The 26647-nt window shown below is 35.7% G+C and overlaps 1 protein-coding gene across 2 annotated transcripts in view; it reads left to right on the top strand.

Annotated features, from left to right (window-relative positions):
* GMDS (GDP-mannose 4,6-dehydratase) overlaps positions 1-26647 on the top strand; it is a 741335-nt gene that overhangs the window by 609726 nt on the left and 104962 nt on the right. The window contains exon 9 of one of the 2 annotated variants that reach the window (XM_051970785.1): positions 12686-12782. The exons of the other annotated variant lie outside the window; for it this stretch is intronic. Coding sequence (XP_051826745.1) covers positions 12686-12782 — 97 coding nt within the window. The remainder of the gene's footprint in view (positions 1-12685; positions 12783-26647) is intronic. 2 annotated transcript variants of the gene reach the window in all.

The following is a 26647-nucleotide window of genomic DNA, read 5'->3' as shown; positions in this document are numbered from 1 at the left end:
ATTTTGGAATTGACGATCTTTCTTCCTTATATTAAGCCAAAGTATGCTATTTTCAACTTCTGCTTATTACTGTGAACTGATTAAGCTTTCAAAAAATTTTCCTTTAAATGTTCTCTCAATTTTCTTTAAAGGGGATGGAGAGTCAAATAAGCCTCTGCAATCCTGTGTACGGTATACTAAACTTTAGAGGCATATTAAAAATCAAAAATAATTTCTTGAAAGAGAGAGTTAAAATCAAGTTGGAGGTAAATATGTATGTGTGTACATGTATATGTGTACGTGTGTGTGTGTGTGTGTGTGTGTGTGTGTGTGTGTGCGTATTTCTGAAGGTGGAAAAGCAGCCTCAGAGGAAGGAAGCCCTAGGTTTTAAGCTTCACTTTTAATTCATTTTGGCAGCAGTGACTGTGGACAAGTCTCATAACCTCACAGTGTTCCAGGCATCTTTGTAAGACAGTAACTTGTAGACCTGCTCTCACCTGCCTTTGTGAAGGAAACTGCTTCCCCAGGAATTTTCCTATATTAATTAAATCACAAATTCAGGCCCAAAAATGAAACAATAAGAGAGCAGTAAGAAAGTAATATTCTGATATGTGTATAATATTATGGTTCAAATAGAAAGCATTCTGACTGAATAAAGAATGAGGTGAGTTTTTCTTTTGGGAAGAAAAGGGCTATTTTTTTTCAAAGTGGGAAATTATTCCTGGAAAAAGTAGCTTTTGAACTAGATCTTAAAGGAAAAAAATGTATAGTGGGTATAAGTTGAAGGTCTGGGGCATCAAGGAAGGACAACATTTTAGGTGGGTGGAAAGGGATGAGAAAAGAAACAGAGGCAGGAATGAGCAAAATGTATGTGGGTGAAGACAGTGACAAGCAGATTAGCTGGATTACAACAGAGGTTGGGAGTATTAGGGCATGAGGTTGTCAAGGTAGAAGACAGTCAGTTGACAAAGTATGGGGACAGAAACTGGAAAGTTTATATTTTCTCAAACTACCAACTCCCTCATGACATTCTTTTATCTACTATGGCTTCTCACATATATGCACTTTAATTTTAAATTTCTGTAAAAATCTATGAACTAAGGGAGTTCAGAAATTTTAGATTAAAAAATTTCTATATATTTAAAAATAGTTGTCATCCCAGCTAAATTGAAAAAGCACCCAAATGAAGAGGATTAGAAGGCATCTCAATAGAGAGCATTCCACAACCCAGGTGAATACATATATAAATACAAAGAATCTTTTCATAAACCTAAATTTCAGTATTCTTTTGCTATTTTTTGACATTACCTTTTTTTTTTTAATAGCTGACCTGTTCAACACTTTTGGATTAGACACCACCACACACAAGAATTTTCTCCATTAAGCTAATCATGCCCATCAGCATTTCATAGATAGAATGTATCAGGATGAAAAAAATGACTTGAAAGGAAGAGTCTCTCTTTTCAATTGTCCATACTCCAGAGATAATGAGAAATAGGAGAGAGTCAAAGAAATAATGACTCACTAGCAATTCCTTATAATAAGTAATTTTTGTGTGAGCCTAATGAAGATGGCGGTATCCTTTTAGTAGGAAACCACACCCATTCTGCTCATTCCAGCCATGTGAAATAGAGGTGTTGTCTGAACACAGGACTAGGAGCCAAGAATTCCTACCTTGCAATCCTGGCTCTGATACTAGGTCTCTTTGTGGCTTTGAGTAAATTGTTTGGCCTCTCTCAGGTTCTCTTTCTTTATAAATTTGGGAATATTATATCACCTACCACTGATGGTGCTAAAATTATTTTGGTTAGGGTTTGACAAAGTCATCATGGGCAATAGAAAGCTTGAGGAGAAAAGGTGGTAACTTGTTAGAGTTCAAATGTTGGAGTTTGTTCTTCTCAAAGCACAGCCGGTTTAGAGGCTTGGAGCCCTTCGGATGTCTCCAAATCCAAAGGTTCTGTCCTTCAGCCTCTGACTCTGCTTTCTTCTGCCTCCAACCAAGACAGAGATGGAAGGTCTCTCTTATCTCCTTCTGGGGAGCCCAGCCACCAACTTGCCGCGGAGAGAGGGCTTCTGGCGTAGCTCCACTGAAATCCGTCAAAGTGTTCTCTGCACCAGAGTTGTTCCTCTTGAGTCCAGCGCGATCAGCCAGCCAAGAGGAAAAAATGTATTCTGCCATAGATCCCTCATCGCTGGCTTTTTATCTGCCTCTTCTGAGAGAATGGGATTATGGGTTTTCTCCCATAGTGCTCTCTGGCCCAATGACTTTAAGGGAGGTGTGAACTCCCTTGAAGTTAGAAAGTGTACTTTGTGAAGCTAGCATACTTGTGGACTCCAATGAGTAAAGGTGTGAACACAAGCCTTGTCTTAATTAGTTCTACTTAGTACCTTGTTTCAGGTTCTGGCCAAAACATCTTCTTGTAAGATTAGATCAACTCTAATTACTTAGCAATTAGTAAGGATTCCAACATCTCCCCCTTTCTTTTGTTTTAAAACCTAGGGGGTTTCTGAGGGGGTACACATAAATCCATCAATATGGGCCAGAACTTTGTAACAGATATACATGGTATACATAAATCCATCAATATGGGAGGCATTATACATAATTTACATGAGCACATAGCAATATAACACAGGCTAGTAGTAATGTAACAAATAACAAGAATCAATCTGAAAATTTACACATGCCAATAAGTCCTAGAAACAGTCCAATAGGATTCCATTGTCCATTAGTTCATGTGCCAGGAATCTAATAATTCTTATGAGCACAATCAGCAACAGAACCACCCGATATTTCTTGGGTCTTCTCCTTTGTTTCAAGGGTCTGCTCCATCTCTCTGCGATGGACAAGGCAAATGAGGCTCGTAGGCACCCATCTGATTCCTTCTCCACCTGTAGAGATGCAAGCAAATCCTCTCCCCCAAGCAGTTAGCCTATCTGGTCCCTTCCATTCACCACTTTCTGGGTCTCTCCACATCACCTGGCGATTACCTAAAGATAGTGGAGCTGCTCGCACTGGACACTGCTCTTCTGGTGGGTTATAAAACCTGTCTGCTGGAGCCAGTGCATCTTTATCAAAGATTAAAAAATTAATGGTATAGAGAACTAAATTTAGAAGTTCTCTAGGGTTACCCGTGGCTCCCCCTTTCTTTTGTTTTTGGAGGAGTGTCTTAATGTCTCTGTTTCTTCTTCCTACTATTGCTTGACCTTGAGGATTGAAGGGTATGCCAGTAGTGTGTAGAATCTTATACTGTGCACAAAAGTGTTCAAAATGTTTGGAGGTATATGCCAGTCTTTCTAAATGAACATCTTTGAAATCGATTTAATTTTTAGTGTATATGATAAAAGCAATTGCCTTGGTAATATAGAGCAAAGACCATTTCAATGTCATCTTTAAAGACCTGTGAGGAAAAAAAAGTATGGATTTATTACATATGGCTTAACTTCTAGAACATCATTTTCTGACTTTTCTTGAACTGCATTTCTTATGGTAACAGCTTTCTGAGGGAACAGATGCAACGTAATGATGTATTATAGAATGTTCCCAACTTACAAATGACTTGGGTTCCAAAGGGAAGGGTACAAATTGATTTTGTTTTTAAATTTAGAATTCATGTTCCCTTAGAGATATTATAACTGCTAGTGAGCGCCCAGACACCCCATGAAATCTTATTTACTCTACAGTATACCAAAAGTAAACTAAGGAAAACATGGGTTAAAATTCTATGGCTAAGTAGGATTCTGTCAGATTCCTGCCCAGGATCTAGTTCCAAGTTCTTCATGTCAAAGCGAAGGGAACTGCAGTTCTTGGGTTGGAGACAGAGTAGTTGAAGAAGGAGTATATAATCTACTGGCATTATTGGTGTCAGGGATTGAAGCTAACTTAGTGGGAGTATAGGAACATTCATAAATGAGGCTCTTTCTAAGTAACACACTGTGCTATATCTAACATTTCCATTGGAAGGTTATTGGCAGCTGCCATACTCCCATATATCCAAGTCTTAATTAAAAGGCTTAAAGAAAAAATTTAAGCTGGTGTCTTATTAAGGTAGAACCAAGAATTAAACTTCTTTTTTCTTAACTGTTATTCTACTATCTACTTAATGGGACTTCTAACTTATTTAATATCATACTTAACACTATAATTTTTAATGTTTTTATATTATTATTTAATGCCCATTGAATTACACCAATGTATAAAATCGTATTGTACAGAAGTCCTGCCCAATGGATTTGGACTCCAAATTAGTGGGTTTCATTTCCTGTTAATTAGCTGAATCTTATATTCCCAGTTCAAGCCACCTCCATTTCATTAATATTGAAGCACAGCTTCAAGTCATAATGTTACTTGTTAGGACAAGTTAGCTTTTAAACTTTTGCTTGTTAATACAAGTGTTTCAAGTATTGTTGTAATTGAAGGGTTTTGGCCCTTGGCCCAAACTTTGCTCACCAGCCTCAATCAGAACTGTTGTAGAAAAGAAAGTTAATTTGGCCAGCTCTGATCAATTTTTTTTTTCTTTTACCTGTTTATAGTTTCATACTCAGCAAGATAATGTTGTTGAGGTTAATTAGGTACTTTCATAGTGGGTAGGGGCAGCTAGGTGGTATTTAGGATTGGAGTTAAAAATCAGGAAGTCATCTTCCTGAGTTCAAATGTGACCTCAGACATTTGCTGGCTGTGTGACCTTGGGAAAGTCATTTAACCCTTTTGCCTCAGTTTTCTCATCTGTAAAAGGAGCTAGGAGAAGGAAATAGCAAACCTTTTTGTCATCTTTGCCAAGAAAATCACTCATGAGGTTACAAAGAGTTAGTCATGACTGAAAATAATTGAACAATAAAAACAAGTAGTAGATAGATTACAATCCTTGCAGGCAAAAAAAAAAAAAAAAAAAAAAAAAAAGCTAGATTCAAATCCTAGTTGTGTGATCCTAGACAAAGATTGCTTAATTATTCTGAATTTCAGTTTTCTCATCTATAAGATAGAAATAATAGTAAAACTGCACAGAATTATTGTGAGGATCAAATTTACTACACATGTGCATATATGTATGTATATATGTATATGTTACATATACTGTATATGACTTTCCAAGTTTTACAATACAATACAATACAAAAATGTTTAAAATGGTTATTATTATTACTATTACTTCCTAGAATAGACACATTCTTTGAGCAATATACTTGTTAGCCTTTCAGTAGCTTTCACCATTTAGAAGCTATCTTTTGAATAAATTTAGCAGAATATGGCCACAAAAAACAGTGCAAAGGGGGGAAGCTGCTAATCTGACCTTGCTAAAATGTCCAATATTGAATAATCAAAGAATCATGCTTCTGGAGCTGGAAGGGATAAACATGTGCATGTATATGTATTTTAATTTCCCCATGGAATACTTTCAAAATAGATACAACTAACTGATGGAAGAGACAGAATATTTTCTTTACTTTTTCAAGCTTTATTAATTATAAATATTTAGACTGACACTGATTCAAAAATATACTTGGGAAGTCTTTATGGGAATTTATAAATCTCATTCTGCCTAAAGTCCATCTTTGTTAATAAACCTTTTTCTTCAAAAACAAAAAACAAAAACAGGTTACATCCTCCATGAAGCCTTCTCTGATTCCTCAGCAAGAAATTATCCCTTGAGTCTTTGAGACTGTTCCATTTGGCCTCTCCCATGCCCTTAATTGTTTTCTATCTGATATAATTATTATTTCTGTACTTCTCCCATTCCCTTTTACTAGAATGTAAGATTCTCAAGAGTGAAAACTATCTTTTTTTTCTCATCATTAACCTCCAACTCAGCACAAGGCCTTTTATAGAGAGAACGTAATAAATATTATTGAACTAAATTGAAGGACATTAAATTAGTGCATGACTTCTTTTCAGTTATGAGAATATGAAAACATTACTGTGCTTAATTCATTTAATTTCTCTGAACCTTAGGTTTTTCATCTGTAAAATGAGACAATTAACTACATGATCTCCTGTCTAGCTCCAACCCTATGATCTTCTGTTATATGTACATTTGTGTACATCAGCCAAAACTCTGCCAAAGTTTAACATCTGTCCAAAATAGGAAAGAACAATAAATGAATTTATGATTGTGACAAGCATAACATATGTGTGCTCTGCCTCAAAACAACAATGACTCCCTATTGCTTCTTGGATAAAATATTCATTTCTTAGCCTAGCATTCAAGGCCTTTCACAATTTACCTCATCTTGCATTTGCAGCCAACTTCATTTCACAAGATAGTACTTCACACATTCTACCTTCCACCGAACTCAAATACTAGTTATTCTCAAACTCAGTATTTTATGCCCCTTCACTGAACATTCACTATCAGCCATCTAACTATATTTGGAATGCTATATGCTATTATGTTTTTTTCAAGTGATTATTAGTAATTTTTGTTTCTTTATTTCAAAACTTCTCTGTTCTGATCCTTTGACCATTATCTTTTGGGGAACTTTTTTTATTCTTCTGACTTCTTAATTGTATGTTACAGATTCTGAATGTCAGAATATTATCAGATTTTTTTATCATAAATATTTTTCTCCATAAATTTCTTTTTTTAATTTTAAATACATTTTTGTGTAAAAAATTCATCTATTTCATCTCAAATAATTTTTTCTATTTGATAACTTTTCTTCTCTCCACAATTGAAATAAGCATGTAATATTCCTTTTCTTTTTAATTTGAACATGTTTAAGTAATTATTCCAATTGAAATTTGTTGAAACATATAGTGGGAGGAATGAACTCATTTTAAAATCTATACTGCCATATTGAAATGCAGAAAGGAATTAATATTCAGTTTTAAAAATTATTGAATGTTGATTTCTTTTCCCAATTTAAAAAAAATCTTTGATGTAGCGAACAGTCTGATATGTGCTGGGCTTTATTTCTGGGTTCTCTGTTCCATTAATCAAGTGCCAGATAATTTTGTTAATTGGTACTTTGCATAGTATGTTTTGAAACCTGTCGAAGATCACAAAGTCTTGCTATAGAGTGGGAAAGATTCTTAAAAGTAAATCTACTCCAGAGAGATTGCTACAATGGAGAAAAGAAAGGATATATAAAGTGCTCTGATGGTAGAATTGGCAGAATTTGATCACAAATTAGATGTGGAAAAAAAAGAAAGAGTGAGGCATGTGTTAAATTGTATCTTGTTTTCGTCCCCCTTCTAGTCACTATTAAGTAAATTCTTAAGTTGCCAATATCAAGTGTCAAAAACGGGAAGTAAATTTGCAAAGGGAAAATCTGAAGTCAGGTACAAACTCATAAAAATCATTACAAATTGTATCATATATTAACCCAAAATCACCTCTTAGTAATATGTGTCAAATCTGAGGAACCTATCTAAGCTTTTCTCTCAGGGGATTTTTTGATCCTATAATATATGTCTCAGATAAGTTCCAGATATCCACAGTGAGACTAACCAAATACCAAATAATTTATAACTCTGAAATGATGTGGATATGCTAACTTTAAAGTTTTACCAACAACTTAGAGATAATTTGTATATGCTGATGAACTAACCCCAAGGTGGCACAGATCAAGATTTGGTTTATTCCTTAATAAAATAATAATAATAATAATAAAATTTTAAAAAATATGAAATGAGACTTCAAACTCATGCCTCTGCCCCAGCCCTCTTCCCTCTTCCATCAGAACCATGCTTCTAAGGGCTCTCAACTCTAATCCATGGTTTACTGTATCTTCTTTCCCACACTAACTGCCTGCCTTTATCACTCCATCCCCTGTTATCACCCCCTTTCACTACTTGTCTCTCTACTTTCAGTTCTGTTTGCCCCCCATATCCTCAGTACTTTATTAAAGTGTGATTGCAGTTTTGTTTCTCTCTGCCATTGTAGTCTTTCCCAAGAGACTAAGTGTGCCTCTGCCATTTCATCGTTTAGCAAATTAATTATCAATTCAGGAGTCAAGGATGGTCATGACCTAGGCTTTTAATCTGGATAATTGGGAATATGATGATATCTTCAACAGTAAGAGGAAGTTAGGAAGAGAGGAAGATCTGAAGGGAAAGAGTGGGTTTGGTTTAGGATTTGTGGAGTTTAAGATGTGTTAGGGACATTTATTTAGAGATATTGAATAGGAAGTTGGAGAAGCAAGACTGGAAGTCAGGAGAGAGGTCAGGACTCAATACATAGATCCAAGAATGGTTGACATAGAGATGCTAATTGAATTCATGGGAACTGACCAGATCAAGTGAAATACTATGGAGGAAGAAGAGAAAAGTGCCAAGATCAAAGTTGTAGGGTTTATTCAAAATGATTTTAAATAGGAATGACTTTGATAAAGATCCAGGAGAGGAGATTGAGAATTACGGGTTAGATAGGTAGAAAGGCAAGCAGGAGAGAACAGCTTCCCAAAATCAAGGAGGAAAGAATATCTAGGAGAAGAAGCTGGCTGATGCTGCCAAAAACTGAGAGAAGTCAAAAAGGACAAGGATAAGGATGAAGGAAAGGTTGTTAGATTTAGCCATTATGAGATCATTGGTAATTTTGGATAAAGCAGCCGCAGTTAGTTGAGTGAGGGGTTAGGAAACCAGACCAAAGAAAAGAGTGGGAGAGCAGTGGAAGTAGAGGTAATGATCATAGATGTCATTCTCAAGCATTTTAGATATTTCCAGTTGAGTTTAATATATCTATAACAAACTCTGTGTGTAAATGTGCATGTGTGTATTTAACTCTCCTTTTCCCATTTTAGATAAGAATGAAGTTCTCCTGAGTTCCGTTCCCTGCTTCTTTTCCTCCATATTTGCCAAAATTGTAAGAAGAAATATTAGAAATATTTCCCCTTCCTTCCTTCTTTTCACATTGGTACAGTCCTGCTTTTATGCTTCTATTTCTCCTCTTAGAACTCTCAGAAAAGAACCAGTACACATCCCTATCTCCACCCAAGATCTATCTCTCTTTTTTCTTACCTAGGTCATTCAGTGTCTTTGGAAAACACTGATGTTCTGAAAAGACTTTTGTTTCTTCTTCTCTAGGAATGTTAGCACTGTGTCATCATATAGGCACATATTTCCATTTGCTCAAATGAATTTACTTTTCTAGATTTCTCTGACCTCTTCTGTTTACATTTCAAAGTTCCTACCCAGCAATGATTTTTTTTTATCAGAAATGGCTGAAAAATTTATTTTCCGTTAAAGGTCTAATTTTTCCCCCTATAGGGTTATAATGAGTTTTGACTGGTTAAGTTATTGTATATAAATCTATATCTTTTGCCTTTTGTGTTATTGTATTCTAAGATATCCTCTTCTAATAGAAGTTGCTAGGTTTTGTGTTATCCACACTAATTCCTTAATACATTAACTGTTTTTATCTGGAGGCTACCAGTATATTTTTTCCCCTAGTATGTGGGAGCTTTGGGTTTTAACTAAAATATTCCTACGACTTTTCTTTTCCGGTTCCTTTTAGAAGGTAATCAATGGATTCTTTCTGTCCTAGTTTTGCCCTCTGGTTCTAATAGAGCTAATAGACTCATTTATTATTTATTGAAATAAAATTCCAGCCCTTTTTTGGAAAATGGAGTTCATAATTTTTTAAAGAACCCAATGATTTTTTAAAAGTTATCTTTCCTTGATCTCTTTTCCAGTTCAGCTGTTTTTGATACCAGATATACTACATTTTTTTTTCAATTTTTTCAATTTTGTTCTAATATTTCTTGCTTTGATTTTGTGTGGTCTAGTTTTCAGAAATTCCATTTCTTGATAAGTTTTACCATTTTCTCGTCTAAGCTACTTATTATCTTTCTAGTTCTTTCCTTAAGAACTTTTATTTCATTTTTTTTCTATTGCCTCTTAATCATTAATTTCAATCCTATTATTCAAGGTTTTACTGTATTTGGCATATGGGAGCTGTAAAGTAGAGGTCCTTCCTCTAGTCAGGCATCCATCTTAGCAGGAAGTCCTAGGGGAAATTTCTTAGCCAAATAAGGGCTCCCAAAGGATAAAACAGACAATTTTGATTAGATGAAATTGAAAAAACTCAAACTAAAATAATGTAACTAAGAAAAAGAATCTACCCATTAGGGAAAAACCTTTGTATCAAATGTCTCATTTCAAGAAATATAGGAAACCAACACAAAAACATATTAGATCAGGATCCATTCTTTAGCCTGTAAGTGATAAAAGGCTATAAACAAAACTTTTCAAAAGTAGAATGGAAAACTATTAATAACCATATAAAACAAGGGTTCTTAACTTGAGGTCCATGGACTTCTTTGGATCCATAGGCAGTTTTCAGGCAGTTCATGAACTGAGATGGGGAAAAAAAAAAAGTATGTCTTCATTTTCACTAACATCTAGTTGAAATTCAGTATTTCCTTCCGTTATAAAATGAAGGCAGCAAACAGTTCCTGATACACACACAGAAAAGTTTAAAACCTTTGAGATACACACACACACACACACACACATATAATCTTTAATCATTCCAAATAATTAATAATAAGAGAAATACAAACCAAAGCAAGTCTGGAGTTTCACCTCATAACATAGTAAATTGGCAAAGATGACAAAAAATAGGGATAATCACATAATTAATCAGTACTCCAGCCAAGAATAGATTCCTTGAGTTCTAACTCTGTTCTCTCCTCTAAAACATACTACCTCCTCTGATGAGAACACTAGACTAGAATCATTATCCACATTTTAGGCCTATTCTTAGTACACCTGTGAGTCATTTAACTTCAGTCAGGTAATTTATTTAATGTTCTGATTGCTTCATTTGACCTTCACTTTGACTCCCATATACACATCATATATATATGAAAATATATAATTTTCCTATTTTCTTCTCAAGGTATTAAAGCAAACTCAGTCTTAAAAATAAGCATCTGGGGGGAAAATTTACATGATAATTTTTTTTTTTTGTATATGTAAAAGGAAGATCAAATTGTGCATGTTAGATTTACAGTTCCTTGTGCAATCATCTTTTTTTAAAAAAATTTTACCATGTTATGGAAATGCTTGTTTTATTTTATAAATAATTTTTTAAAATAGGAGGAAAAATAATAAATTAAACATCAAAACTGAAGTGAAACCTAAATTCTTTGGGTGTCCTTTCTATTTTTTTTTTTTGCCAAATGATTTAATTTTTCAAATATGAAACACAAGATTATTTGATATGAAGCATATTCAAGTATAGAATTGTAAAAGTCTAAGGTCAAGAGTAAGTCAATGGATTAATTTCTAAAACACAAGGAAACAAAAGTCATAACCCACAGTTTTAGCTAGTAGCGGGACTTGAGGTTTATCTATATGACTTCCTTTTGTCTGTGTTAAGAGAGGGCAGTGCAAATCAGTCATTATTTGTTCCCTTATACAATATAAATGGTAGGGAATTAAAACTAAAATCAAAGTAATAGAACCAAATCAAAGGAATATTGGAAAAGTGATGAAGACCTGCACTAAAGCAGTATTAATATCTCCTCTTTTAAATAAGTCAGATTTTTTTTGGTCATGTATTCATGGTATCAGAAAATAACTTTAGCTATTAGTGACGCAGAGAAAGCTTGCTTATGTGAATAGATAGAGAAATACTGCTTATTATTTTCAGGATTTAGAGTTGAAAGGAGCCGTATTGGTCATGTAGTCCAAACTTCATTTTACATATGAGGAAACTGAGCTCATATGGGATCATAAAGGAAATAAGTAAAAATGCATGTCTTCATGACTATATATCAGGTATGCTTTCCCCAGTACTAGATAAGATTTGAGAGTTAGACTATCATTTGAATGATAAGTAATGCAAATTCCAAAGTAGAGGAGAACAAACAAATCTTCACTAGATTTTTCTAAAACTTCCATGTGGAGTGTAATTTTATGGAAAATACATAATGGTTGTAGTACTAGATTCTAGTTGGAAAGAGCTAGATTCATTTTCTGCTTTTGATACTTATTAGTTATGTGATGCTGAGAAAATAAATTATCTTTCCAGGTCTCAGAAAACTCCTTAGGTCTTATCTAGTGAGTGATGGATTTTGATTTTCATTGATGGAGAAAGATCTCATTCAAAGAGTTCCTTACATTTAAGAATTTGTGGACTTTTCAGGTATTCAGTGTGCATACAAAACAAATAAGATCTGATTTTTTTCAATAATAACAAACTATAAAACATGACTGATTTGTGAAAGAAAAAAAGCTAAATAGAATTAATATATAAATTGAAACAGAAAACATTGATTGGATAATCAACCAGTAAGGGCTGTTCCAGATGGAAACAATTAATTGAAAGTTTCAAAGAATTTCTATGAAATGGACAAAATGTATTTTAAAATTTCAATTTGAGGGGTGACTTTCTCCTAATGAATAAACTCTCTAAAGAAAAGTGAAGCATTTGAACTATCAGAAAAAGTGACTGTTAATCTTATCCATCTGACTTGTAAATCTCAAATGCTTCATGTTTCCTTTAAAAAAAAAATTCTAAGAAAAGGAAGAGCTACCACCTTCCCCCCAAAAAAAATTCAGAAAGGTATCAGAAATCATTGTTGATTTCTGGTCTGGTCAAATTGCTGCATTTGTTTCTCTGCCTAATGAATCTTTGCACTGAGGCGGGTGGGAGGTAGAAGGGCACAATTATTCTGAAGTGGCTGAAAGCCCGGCCAAATGCTGCTGAGATCAGAGCACTGAAGCAATTAGAAGCTGATTAAGAGTTTATCTTCTTTACAGGTGGGAAGGAAAGAATGAGAATGAAGTGGGTCGGTGTAAGGAGACTGGCAAGATCCACGTGACTGTAGATCTCAAGTATTACCGGCCAACTGAAGTGGTAAGAAAGATCTCTTGCAGCCAAGTAATCTAATCATTCAGCCAACAAATTGCTGCATTTGGCTAGCTGTCTGTGAAAATGGTCTAAGTGAACTCATGCTGCCAGCCTTCAAAAGCTCTCCATTCAGCTCCCTGGCTAGCACTCCTCTGCTGGCATTTCTCATATCAGAACAGAATGGAGTCAATTAGAGATGAGATAATCTCTCCACAAAATGCATCATGTTGGGTTGGAATGGAAGATTAGAGCATACTGCACAGGTGTTTGTAAGGCATTAGAATCATAACCATACAGAAAAGCTATGCTGGGTTTGAAGGTCTACTAATTGTCTGAAAATAGGATTCTACTTTCCTAAACTCAATCAAACTTGAGTATTATCATTTCGATCTGAAACTGCGTTGAAACCTTTTGAGACATGCAGTGGTGAGAACTGGGAGATGCAAAATATATTAGAAATAACTGAATGTGATATGGAGCAATAGATTTGAGGGATAAATGAGTTCAGATTTATAGGTTATTTATCAAAAGGCATACTAAACTGTGAGAATCCTAGCAATTTGAAAATGTTTTTCTTTGGATTTTGGATTATGCATTATGTGGACATGTCTTTCTGGGCCAGATTTCCATCTCAGCTGTATCCATCACAGAAGGAGAATCTCCCTTTGAGGTGAACTGAAAGGAAATCTAACTAATTCTTAAACACACTTCATAATGTTCTGTTTCTAGCAAAAGGGTAAACATATTTAACATATCTGTATAGAGTGGAGGAAAGAAAGGAAAGGAAATGCCCAGCACTTAATTTGTAGGGGTGTAGTGTCAATGCATTGTACTGGTATGGGGAGTTGTCCAGGTCTTTGACAAACAGCTAACAATTGTTCACTGTGCATTTGGAGAGTGGGTGTGCCAAGAAAAGGATGTGCTCTGTCTCCTGGGGAGGAAGATACCAGCCATACTGCTGCTGACACAGCGTCAACTGTCTGAAGAGCAATTGAGTCTCTCTGGCATTCTCTTCCTGATTGGAATGAGGTGCCACAAGGGCGTAGTTGTCCTGGGGGTTGCACGCACACACACACATGAACACAAACGCACATGTGCACATATACTTTCCCCTCTGTGTAAATAGTACAATTCAATTTAAGAGGTGAGCAACCACCCAAAATGAATAACCTCTCTAAATGAAACAGGCAGAAATCACATACACCAACCAAAAGGCCACTCCTTAAAATTATTTGAACGTGGCAACACCAAAATAGTTTCAAAAGCTAGGAAGTCATTAAGAATGGATTGTCTGTCATTCTTACTTAGGCAAGGTGTGGGATTGATAAGAACACAAAACAAAAGAGGTCTCTGGACAGGAAAAGGACACTTGGCCCAATGAGTCTATGTTCTTGAAGTCCATATCGACCCCTTTTTCCTGCCTGGCCACCATATCCTCCCTCAATTCCTTTTGTTCATTCAGATGGCATCGTCATACCTGTTTCACAAACCTAATTACACTTACGCTGTTTGAACTCAACAATTGTATTCTGCTCCAGATGTTTGTTGTTCTTTAGCTGAAACATTTTTTCCCCTGTCTTACCTTTGACTGTTTAATTTCTGATTTTGATACCTCCTTTCATGTTAAGCCGCTCCCTCAGCAGTGTGAACACAGTCATTTAACTCATTCAACTTAAATTTAGTGTTCAACAGGGCAGATTCCTTTTCTGTAGTGTGAGTAAACTTTTAACCTCCTCAGGCCTCCCTCAGAATAACCAGTTTTCTGAAAACTTGGAATCACTGACAGCCTTATGCTGTATTGTTTCCAGGGTGATAATATCCTTCCTGTTGAAAGGTGACAAAACTGAAACAGCATTGTAAGTAAGCTCTCACTTGTATATGTACAGTAATAATAATGGTATGTTTAGTCTCACAAGATACAGAGATCCTTTTCAGCTGAACCCAGAAAAAGCAGTAAAGCTTGTCTAGAGTGTATTAGAACCCAAAGAAAGGTAGCATTTAATCCTTCCATGTCTACAAAGCACATTTCTCTTCTTTTTCACTGTTAAGCTGGGCTTCACAGGTTTCTGCATCATTTTTCCTCCCTCCCAGCAATTTCCATGAGTTTTTTTTTTCCATTTTCCCTAGAGTTCCCAAGAGCTGGTAACTCTCTAGCACCCTGAAATATCCTAGAATGAGAGGCACACTCCAGACCTCTCTCAATGGTAAAGTGCTCAGGCATGCAGCCCAGACCAAGTAGCCAACTCTCTCTAATGTGAAATACTTGTAAATAAATGACTGATAGACTAGAACCAAAAGGAGAATTTAAGGGGGAAAGTTCTGGGTTTTTGGTCTCAGAGAACATAAAGTGCTTTTAAAAAACCTTGCAAGATTTCATAGTACAAATAATTTGTCCTAATTTTGCAAGTGATTTGCCAAAGGTTCCATAGCACATAAACATCTGAGGTGGAATTTGAATCCAGATCTAGATCTGTCGTTCTTTCCATTACACCATTTTGCCACTCTAAAAGCAAACCTATGTTTAAAGAGAGAATGAGTTTTATGCAAATTATCATTTCAGAAAATAGGACCCTACTATGTGCTAGGATCTGGTGAAGTTGCACAACAGTTTGAGCTAGCACTGCAGAGTTCCTGTGTTCATAAAGTTGACAGTCAAGTGAGGAGATCTACAATCTACACAAATAATTTTAATGCAAAAATAATGTGCAAGTCACACATAATAGAGATGCTAGCAAAGTCCGGGAGGGGGCACAGCTGAAGTTTAAGAAGGAAAGGCTTTATGGAGATCATAAGTGAGCTGGAATATTTAAGTTGAATTTAGAGAATTAGTTGAAAAAAATTTTAGACATAACATTTGATTTCACTGGTGAAGGGAATTCCCAGAGGAAACTACCTCTAACAATGCAATTTAGTGGGGGCCTGGGCCTGGGCTGCTGAAAATCTCATAGGCAGTTTGTGGCAGAAAGAAGACATGAACCAAGTCTTTCAGATACCAAACTGCCTCACTATGCATTATGCCAGGCTCTTTCTCTGGAACTCTTAATAAAGAGCACTTATTTATACAGTAATGAATTAATATTAAACTTTTTTAAACTAGTACAATATCACATAGCAGGAATTCCTTTTTTGCATTCATCTCTCCCCACCCAGTTTTGCTTATTAGAGTGCAGCACTAAATGCCACTTGTATAGAGATGTCCCAGGTGAAGCAGTGGACAGAGGGCTGGACCTGGAGTCAAGAAGACTACAAATCTGGCCTCAGAAACTTACTGATTATGTGACCCTGGCATGTCACTTAATCGTCCTTCCTCAGTTTCCTTAGCTGTAAAATGGAAACAATTGTAGCATTTACATCCGTGATCATTGTGAGGATAAAATGGAATAATATTGGTAAAGCATTTGCAAACTTTGAAGTGCCATTTTAATTCTAGCCTGTGCTCACGTGTGTGTGTGTGTGTGTGTGTGTGTGTAGGCACTTACGGTGAAATGACTTGCTCAGGGTTAAACAGCTAGTATTTGAGGCCGTCTTTGAACTCACATCCTCCTGACTCCAGAGTCCACATCTCTGTGCCATCTCACTGATAGCTAGTTTTACAATAATCTCTGTGCCTTTGCTTCTTTACTACGTATATATCATTAAAAGTTTTATAACTCAACAAGTTTAATCTGTTTGCCCTGAAATAAAAGCAGGGACATCCATGTGAAGTTTGTCACTAAATTTAAGGTTTTTTTTTTGTTTATTTTATTACAACTATTTTTTATATAGCACTTAAAGTTTTTCAAATCATTTCACAAAAATTATCTCATAGGGGCAGCTAAGTGATGCAGTGGACAGAGCACCAGCCCTGAAGTCAGGAGGACCTGAGTTCAAATGTGACCTCAGACACTTAACTCTTCCTAGCCATGTGACCCTGGGCAAGTCACTTAACCCCAATTGCCTCAGCAAAAACAATGCCCCCCCCCCAAAAAAAATATCTCATTGTAGCTTCAGAAACCCAGGGAGTTATTTCCATTTTGCAAATGAGGAAATGGAAAGCAAGCGGTTAAGTGACTTGCTCAGTGTCACACATCATGACTGTCTGAGGCAGGATTTGCATCCAAGTCTTCCTGACTCCAGATCTAAAACTCTTATCTATTGACCTACCTAGCTGTTATCAGTGGTATGAAAAAACACAGCATTTATGTAATCTAAAAGCTGTATCTGAAAGTATACTAAATGACTCATCACTGTCTATAAAATACTGTTATATATTTCTATGACTTTTTTGATTTAGCAGAAGGAATGGGAGACTGAAATGGTTGTTTTATTTCTGTCTGTCTTATATATAAAATGAGGGGTCATATTTCCAAGGTCCCTTTCAGCTCTAAAATTCTATGCCATATGCAGTACTTCTAATATATCACATTTCTGGACATCACATAGGATCTGAAAAAGACCTTGGAGGCCATTTAGTCCAGCTTCCCTTGATATATACATGAGGAAATTAAGACTCAGAAAAATTAAGTGACCTTCCTAATGTAATGAAGTAGTAAATAATAAAAAACAGAATTCAATCCAGCTTCGGTAATCTCAGTACACCATTCATTTTAATCTTCTTCACAGCTTTACATTAAATGAGTAACCAATATGCAGTAGGCCTTTGTTTCTATCTAGCACTTTCAGAAATCATTAATAAACAAGTCTGAATCTTATTATCCTTTCAAAAAAATTTTTTAAGTTAAATGTCTACATGATAACTCCAAAAGCTGATTTTTATGATATTTTCTACTTGATGCCATTTACATTCCAACTTTACATTCTTCTAATTTCATTGTTATTTATTATTTATTCTGTTTTCAGCTTTATTGTTCTTTAGTTGCTTAGCTATCTTACATTTGGTATACCTAATTCTTTATAGCTATTAGAAGGGATAGTGGTCTAGAACCTAACCTATGGAAGTAATAACTTCACAGGAATCCAACATGTTAGTTAAAACAACACCTTCCTCCAATAAAAACATGTTGCCTGTTTCTAATCAAATTACCATAGGCTTGTCGAGTTGTTCCCCTGCAAAACTGTTTCTAATATTTTTCTATAAATGATGTTAAGTTAACTGGCCTGTAATTGCTTGCTCTATCTCATATCCCTGCTTAGAATAATGGTATTTAACACTTTCCAGACTTCAGGAATTTGATCTGTCATCAGAGTACTTATATAAATATCAGTTAGGACTTCCCTCATTTCCATCTTTATATTTTAGGGAAGAGAAAGCTTAGATATCTTATGTGTTCATTGTGTTGGTACTTTTTCCCCTCCTAGATGTGTCTCCTTTTATTCCTCCTACAATTATTCCCATTGGTGTCTCACACTTCCCCTCCTTTTGTGGGAAATAAGATCCTTTGCTCAGTATCTCTTCATCTTTTCCAGCTCTGTTAGACAGAAGCCAGCTAATCTGTTCCTTTCCTGAAATCTTTAGCCCCCAATTCTCTAATCTTACCCTTCCAATACTTGTTTTCTTCTTTGACTGGTGGGGGCAGGGATGAACAATAGAGACAGGAGGAGAAAACCAAGAAATAAAATGCATCTTCTTTGTGTTATTCTCATTTATAAAATAAAGGGGCTCAATCAGATGATTCTTAAGATCCCATCTAGCTCTCAAAGGCTGTAATTCTAGAACTACAATATGTGCAGTGTCTATGAACTTCACTGTCTTGGAATGTTGTTTCTAACATATAATCATAATTCATCCTTTTTTGTCATTATCCTCTTAACTTCTCCTGGGTCATTTTTTATAAATAGTTTATATTTTTGAAGCATTGTTTATATACTTTTAAGCCCCCTACTTAGACTCCTCACACTAATCTTTACATCCCTTCTTAACCACATTGGCCTGTCTTGCCCTTTTCCCGATGTGGATTTAACCAGGAGAGCTTTAAGTTTCAATCTCTTCAAGTGTTTCTTAAATATTTCACTGTATGTTTCCCATACTTCTTAGGATCACCATCAAAATCTCCAGGGGCATATCACATTCCTCCTAAAGTCAAATGCATTTGTGTTGTTTCCTCTGGTGCTGTTCTCCTCAAGATTATTTCATCTCTAATGAAATAGTAATCATGTATTAGAACCAGCTCCCCCAACTTCCTCATATTTTTCATTGAAGAGTCTTTTCTTCTGATTAGATCCAGGATGGAATGATGGCATTGTAGACTCCAAAACCTTTATGAAGAAGGGGGGTTACTTTACCTTTCTTTCCATGAAGTTTTTTGTGTTTTTCCTTGAGGGTATAGGGAGAGGGAAATGATGCTTTCTTCAGTTTAAATACCACATGTACATTGTTCATGTGAATGATAATTTATTTACACTAAAGGGGAATACCTCATAAAATTTGCATCTCTGTATATACTATTACTGTTTTTGTAAATAGTCTTCACTAAAAAATACCACACTGACTTCCTCATAGTCTTCCCTTATCTCCTGAGCTGTTTATAGAGCTCTTCATTGTGCTGGAAATGTTATACTATCTGAAAATGTCTTCCTTAGAATGTAAGTTCTAAGAAAGTTCAGTTTTAAATAAAAACTGAATTCAGTTTTTCTTTAAACCCTTGCTAGTGCAGGTCATCCAAAGTATCACATGGCTTTGGGGAAGCTCATCCATCAATGATATTATTACCTTTCTCTTACTTTATGTCTCTATCCAATAAAGTCTCTGTTCTGGAATTTGTAAATCCCTTGGTCTTTTTTTTCCCCCAAACAAATTCAACTATTTTATTTCTAGAACAGGAAAAGTCCATATATGTTTTTCTAAAACAATTTAAGTTTAAACATTCTACATTTTTTCTGCTCTTGATGATTTTATATGTAATAAATCTTACGAATGTCCTGCTTAGAGTCTCCTAAATGCTAATCACCCCATGCCAAATTAGATTGGCCTAGCATAGTTCACTTACCATCAGTGGACTCATTGAAACTTAAAACTACAAAGGGTTAGTCGGTATATATTTATTTACATTGGAGCCTTTTTAGACTTATCCTAACCACCACCACCACCCCCAACCATCCCCCACACAGATTTCTTTCTTCATTATTTCACTGGCGGTCTAAGTCCTGAAACTTATACAAGATGAACATATTGTCACCATCGGCAGAAATAACACCAATCTGTATTGTCATGGTAGATTGTCTTCCTTCCATAATCAACTGCCCTGGCCTATGTCTTAAACAATTAATTACAGTGCTTGCCCAACAGGGAACTGATACTTAGAGACAAATAGAAACTTTTACTGGAAATAATTCCAAAACTAATCTTACAAACTGCAGTGGTCTGCCATTTACATAATGTCATGATGTCCATAATTTTCTGAATAATATAGGTATTGCTTTAAGAAAATCTGGTCTTTAAAAAATCTAAACCCATTAATACACTGAAGAATGTTTGATCCCTTAAAGAGTCTTCATTTTTACAAACCATTTATTTCAATGTAAGATTCTTTTAAATGGTGAACTCTTTCAATAATATTTTATTTACACCCAGCTTGGCCAGAACAGACTATTGTATAAAGCAAAAAACACTTGTGTCGGTAGGACAATAGTGAATGGATTTGCTTTTGGTTTTTGTTTTTTTCCCTATTTTCTCTTGTCACCATCACATACAATTGTTAAGCCACAAATCCACTTGGAAAAAGTAGGTTAGCAGTACCTAGATTCTACTCTAAGTTTCTTAGCACTTCTGCCCAGAGGGCCTAGGATCAAATTAAGGTATCCTGTAACTGAGGTAATTATATCCTGCCTTCAGTTTTCCCCATAGATTCATTGACTGCAGAAGTCATTTTCACTTCTGAGGCCAAACTTTAGAGTGTTGATGGGCAATCATATGGCCCCAGTTCTTTCTGCAGTGGGCTAGGTGTTAGTACAGGGGGAAAGGGAAGTCTCTGAAGTTAATTGGTGTGGCTGTGTTCAGTTTGCAAAGCATTTTGGATTTTCATACATGAAAGAGACACATAAATATAAAGTACCTATTGCTATATATGTTTTTTATTACTGTCATCATCACTAATCATTGTGATTATCATTATACTCCCTGAAACTTGCTCGTTTACATCTAGACTGGGCCCCCTGATAGAGTCATCTCCAGATGGGTCCTTCTCTTTCATTTTATTTTTGGCTCCACAGCTTCCTTTCTTGTAATGTTAGGGAAGAAATAGGGACACAAGGGCAATGGGGAAAAGCAATAATGACTCACTGACTGCCTCTGTCTACTTCTCAGAATAATGTTTCCTTCCTCAGCCTTAGACCAATGGGTATGAGGGAAATAAAAGCATAGTACATATATTTCCTTGTTTTATCTCATATAAGGTAGGTATAGTATTATCTCCACTTTATAGATAAGGAAATTAAGGCTGAGAGTGTTCACATGACATAACTACTAAGCAGCTGAGACAGAATTCAGACTCAAGATATGGTGACTAAATAATAAAATCATTGAAAGGCATTAAAATGTGCCAGATATCATCTAGCATTTGTACCATAAATTCCTTTTTCAATATTTGTGGCAAGTTATGATGGGACCTTGAAATACTTAAAGACCTCCAGAAATGGGACACTCATTCCCCTTCCAAGGCAATACATTCCTCTTTGGTACACCTCTAATAATTTGAAGTTTTTCCTTATATAAACTTGAAATGTACCATTCTATAACACCAGTTGGTTTTCATTTTGGCCTTAGGAGCCAAGCAGAACAAATTCACTCATTCTTCCATATGGCAGCCCTTCAGATATTTGAAGGCTACTGTCAGTCCCCTACATCTTCTTTTCTGAAGTCTAAACATCCTTGGTTCTTTCAAATGATTTTTGGATGGAATGGTTTTGTTAAAATTCCCTCACCATTCTGGTTGTCTAATTCTGGACATCATCCTGGTTATCAAAATCTCTTCTAATATGGTGTTGGGAACCAAGCACAATATTCCAGTTCTGCTGTGGATAGAGAAGAGTATGGTGGGACTATGATCTCTTTTCTTTCTTTGTGGAGGCTATTTTTCTATTAATGCAACCTAAAATCAATTCAATCAGTAAACATTTTTAAAGTTGCCAACTATGTTTCAGGCACTTTGCTAGGCACTGAGATACAAAAAGAGGCAAAAGATAGTTTGCCCTGAAGGAGCTCAAAAATCTAATGAGGAGAGATGATGTGCAAACAAATATATACAAAACAAACTATATACAAATTAATTGGGAGATAATTAAGAGAGGGGAAGCTTCCTGTAGAAAGTGGGATTTTAGTTGGGATTTAAAGGGAGAAAGAGGGAGAAAATTGCTGGAGCCAAGAAATGGAATATCCTGTTCATGCAATAGCCAGAAGGCCAGTTTTACTGGATTCAAGATTACTTGGTGGGGAATGAGATGTAAGAAGACTGGAAAAGTAGGAAAGGGGATGGGGGAATAATAACAAAGGGAGGTGCTAAATTACGAAAATCTTTGAATGCCAAATAGCATTTTATATTGGATTCCAGAGATGAAAAGAAACCACTGAAGTATATTGGGGGCCTGGGGAAGGAATTGAAGAAGGAAGAGCAAAGTAACATTCAAAATGATTTTCCTAAAATATAGGTCTGACCATGTCACCCTTTTATTTATCCAATGGCTCCTGTTGTCCTCAAGATCAAATATAACATCTTCTCTTTGTATTTTAAACCGCTTTACTGCCAAGACCCTTCCAACCTTTCTGGCCTCCTTATCGTTTCACTGAGCTACTTGCTGTTCCTTGAACATTACAATCCATCTTTCCACTCTTTGCCCTATTACAGGTTGTCTTCCACACCAGGAATTTTCTGCCTCCCGGAATCTCTGGATTCCTTCAAGACTTACTCCAAATCCCAGGAGACTTCCACAGGAAGTCTTTCCTGGTTTTACCCCTATTCCAAATCCCACTGTCAGTGCCTTCTCTTTAATAAATGCTTTCACACACCTGAAACTCAAGTACATTCTGTCCCTGGCATCCCACTGCTACTAGTCTAAGATAACCTTTCATTTATGTGGCATACAGCTTGTATGAACATTTGTTGCATAGCATTTCTGTAAATGCCTAGAGGGCAAAAGCTATATTTTTTTGCCTTTCTTTGTATGCCTAGCACTCAACACAGTTCTTGGCACATAGTAAGCATTTCATAAGTGCTTGTTCATTGACTGACTACCAAAATGATATATCACATTGTTTACTTACATTGAGTTTATAATCCACTATAATTCCTAAATTTTTTCACATGAATTTATTTTTTAGCGTCATCTCTCTGATCCTGCATTTGTGTTTGATTTTTTTAACCCAGGTTCATAACATCCCATATCAATTTAATTACTAAATCCTTCCTTTCTACCTCTATAATATTTCTCACTTCCATTCCCTCATCTCTTTTCATTACTATCATCTCCAGATTGGACTTGCTGGATAAGACTAATACAGTATATCCTAACATATTTCTACTTTCATTTTGTCCTTCCATCTTTACTTTATATTACTGTTATGTTAATACTTCTTATATACAAATATGATCATGTCACTTCTCTACTTAGAAATATTCAGTGGCTCCTTTTAAGTCACATCCTGCTAATGAGAAGCCAGAGTCTTTTTGCCTTTTGTTTAAGATTTTCTGAGATCTGCTGCCTTCCTGCCTTTTAGTTTTAGCTTTAGGTCATTAAGGGAATAGCCATCTAAAAGAATGTAGTATGTTATCATGTACTTTTTTTTTTTTTTTTTTTACTACTTTATTAATTAGAAAGTACTTATAAAATACTTACTACATTTCAGGAACTGTACTCAGTGTTAGCCAGACAAAGAAAGCCTAAAGTCCTCTCATTGTAATGGAGTAGACAACATGCAATGTAAAGTTCTATATACACACAAGATATATACCATATAAATGAAAGGTAATCTTAGAGCAGAGGCAGTAGTGTCAGATAAGACCTTCTCCAAAAGGTAAGATTGGACCTGAGACTTGAAGGAAGCCAGGAAAGGTAAGAAACACATGGAGGTAAGGAAGAAGAATCTCTCAAGCATGGGGAGCTGCCAGGGAAAAGGCATATTGTCTGGAGATGAAGAATCATATAAGAATGTCAAAAAAGAAAGGTTGGTGTAGCTTTGTTGTAGAACTTGTGGAAGCAAGCAAAGTGTGAGACATATTAAAAGAGTAGGAAGGGGCCAGGTCATAAAGGGTTGCTGAAATGAAGACTTTATATTTGATCCTGGAAATAAGAGGTAACCATGGGGACTTTTTTAAAGTAGGAAGTTAACAGGATCAAATTTATGCTTTCAGAAAAATCATTTTTTGCAGGTGAGGAGAGGATAGATTGAAGTAGGGAAAGATTTTAGGCAAGGAGACCAATTAGAAGATTATTTTATTAATCCAAGAGTATAACCAGAGTAGGTTATAAGAATCTGAACTCAAGTGGTGAGAGTAAGAGTAGAAGATGAAATATGCTGTAAAGGTAGAATGACAAGATGGCAATAGATCAAATACGTAACATGAGTGCTATTGAAGAATGTAAAGAATGAAACCAATGTTATCAGCTCTGAAGGAAGATGCTGGTTCCCTAAACAGTAATAGGACAGATGGAAAGAGGAGAAGGTTTAGGTGGGAGAATAAAAGGTTCTCTTTTAGAAATGCTGAATTTAAAATGCCTACAGTCCAGTTTGAAATGCCCAAAGGGCAATTGGTGATGCAAGACTTCAGAAGACTTTGGGAATCATCTGCATGGAGATTTCTGAACTTATGAAAGCTGATGAGGTTTCTAAGAGACAAAGTTGAGCAATATGAAAGGATAGAGCTTTGATTAGTGATTGTGACATGAAGGAAGATCCATGAAAGAAGAATGAGATAGAACAGTCAGCTACATAAAAGGAGCACTAGTAGGGAATCTTGGGACCAAAACTTTGAGAGAAGACAATATCCAAGAGGAGAAGGTGATCAGCAGTGACAAAACTAGCAGAGGTCCAGACAGACAAGCACTGAGAACAGGCCGATAGATTTGGCATTTAAAAGGTTAATGGTAACTTTGGGGGTATTGGCAGTTTGGCCATGAATGATTAAGTTAGAAGCCAACTTGCAGGGAGGGTAGAAGGAAATAGAGAGAGAATTTAGTAGACAGGGGACAGTGGAAATAGATGTGCTTAAGTGTAAATGTAGGAATTAGCTTGTCATTAGCAGAAAATAGGAAGCTAATTTGTTTGACTGGATTGGTATCCAGACTGAAGAGAAATAAGAAATTAAATGAAGTTGAAATAATTATCACACATTCTTTTTCCCAGTTGCCTAATTTCTTAGCCTCTGTTTATCCTATTTTCTATTTTGCTGAGAATCCAGCATATAGATCTGGCAATTTAAATACCTGACCCCTTTTAAAACAAGTCTTCCTCATTCTTTTGCTGTCATTGCAAAATTTTAAAACCAGTCATATGTCATCTGTGAACTCAGTGTATTCATTGATCTTTCTGGGATCACCAAAGCTGTCTTTCTAAATCTGCTATCTGATCCTCAACTACTTCAGCTTTAAGTGTTCTTCACCTGTTCAGTGACTATAGTTAAATATGTTTTATGCTTGAGAAAAGTTCTTGCACAGTTCACCCCAGCTTTGGAGATTAAAAAAACAGTATAGAGAGAAATGCCTTTCTTCATGATAAAGTTGGCCCACCTTTCATTTTTTGGTGGCTAACATCTAACCACTAAAATAAATATTCAAATGATTATAATTTATTAATTTACAAACTCTGACATTTCAAGGGTAGTCCCCAATTTAGGAGTATGTTGTGTTTTAAAAAGTGAATGTGTTGAAAAAAGATCCAAATTTACTAATAAGTAAAATACATCCAAATTAAAGCAAATTAAAGTAAATCTTACTCCCATAACATTGATAGAGAAAAATGACAGTTGTCAGAGAAACTCTGGGAAAACAAGCATATTAATTCACTGTTTGTAAGATCTATAAATTGGTCAGATCATTTAGGAAAGTACTAAATTGTGCACAAAACTCATTAAATGATATATCAGACTTTAGGTCACTTGATCAAAAAGATGGAAGACTGAACCTCTGGTCCTCATATCCTCCCTAACCACTTAAAAGTAGGAATTATGTGCAAGAGACGATGTGACTTTACCTGTCACTACAACTTAAGATACTAAGAATCCTAACAAGCTGAATTACTCAATGAACCAATAGCAGAAAAAGACAGTCCCTAATGCAGCACTCAGCATCACCACATCTGGCATGGCTATATAAGTTGACCCACAGTTCTGGTCTTGCACCAGAACTCAACTCTGCCACCTTCACCTCTTCCACCTCCACCTTGGAGCCTGGAAAGCCAGAAGTTTGCCCAGCCTAAAGTAGGGGTGTGGTAGTGCACTTCACTGCAATATTACTCAGCCAGGAAAATAAGGAACAGAAGGAACTGGGTCAGGGAAGTCCCACCAGGCTTGAAGGAAAGGAGACTGGTGTCAAGCTGAGCCTAACAGTTCTATCCCCTCAGATGTCATTTGTAGCAGAGACTGAGGCCTGTCAAAAGCAAATTCCCTTGATGATACTTAGTCAGAAAAAAAAAAAAAAAAAAAAAAAAACAGAGGAATATAAGAAAAAGGACAAATGATCATAGTTCTCAGGATGAAAAAAACCTCAACTGAGGAATTTGAGCACAAGCAGATAAACCAGTAGACAAGATAATCCTTCGTTTCTGTGTATTCCCATTCCTAATCAGCCATTGTCTCTTCTGTCTCTTTGTGGAGATTTTCCTCTGTGGATTAAAGTTTTTCTATTTGGCCAATAATTTCTAACTGTTTAGATCATAAAATTTTGCTTTCATGATTTCCATTTCTCTCTTGAACCATTTGGGAATATTCTGCTGTAATTCTGTT

The sequence above is a fragment of the Antechinus flavipes genome, chromosome 1 (assembly GCF_016432865.1).
Source record: "Antechinus flavipes isolate AdamAnt ecotype Samford, QLD, Australia chromosome 1, AdamAnt_v2, whole genome shotgun sequence".
NCBI lineage: Eukaryota > Metazoa > Chordata > Mammalia > Dasyuromorphia > Dasyuridae > Antechinus > Antechinus flavipes.
The sequence above is the reverse complement of the archived record's forward strand: the minus strand, read 5'-3'. Positions and strand labels throughout refer to the sequence as shown.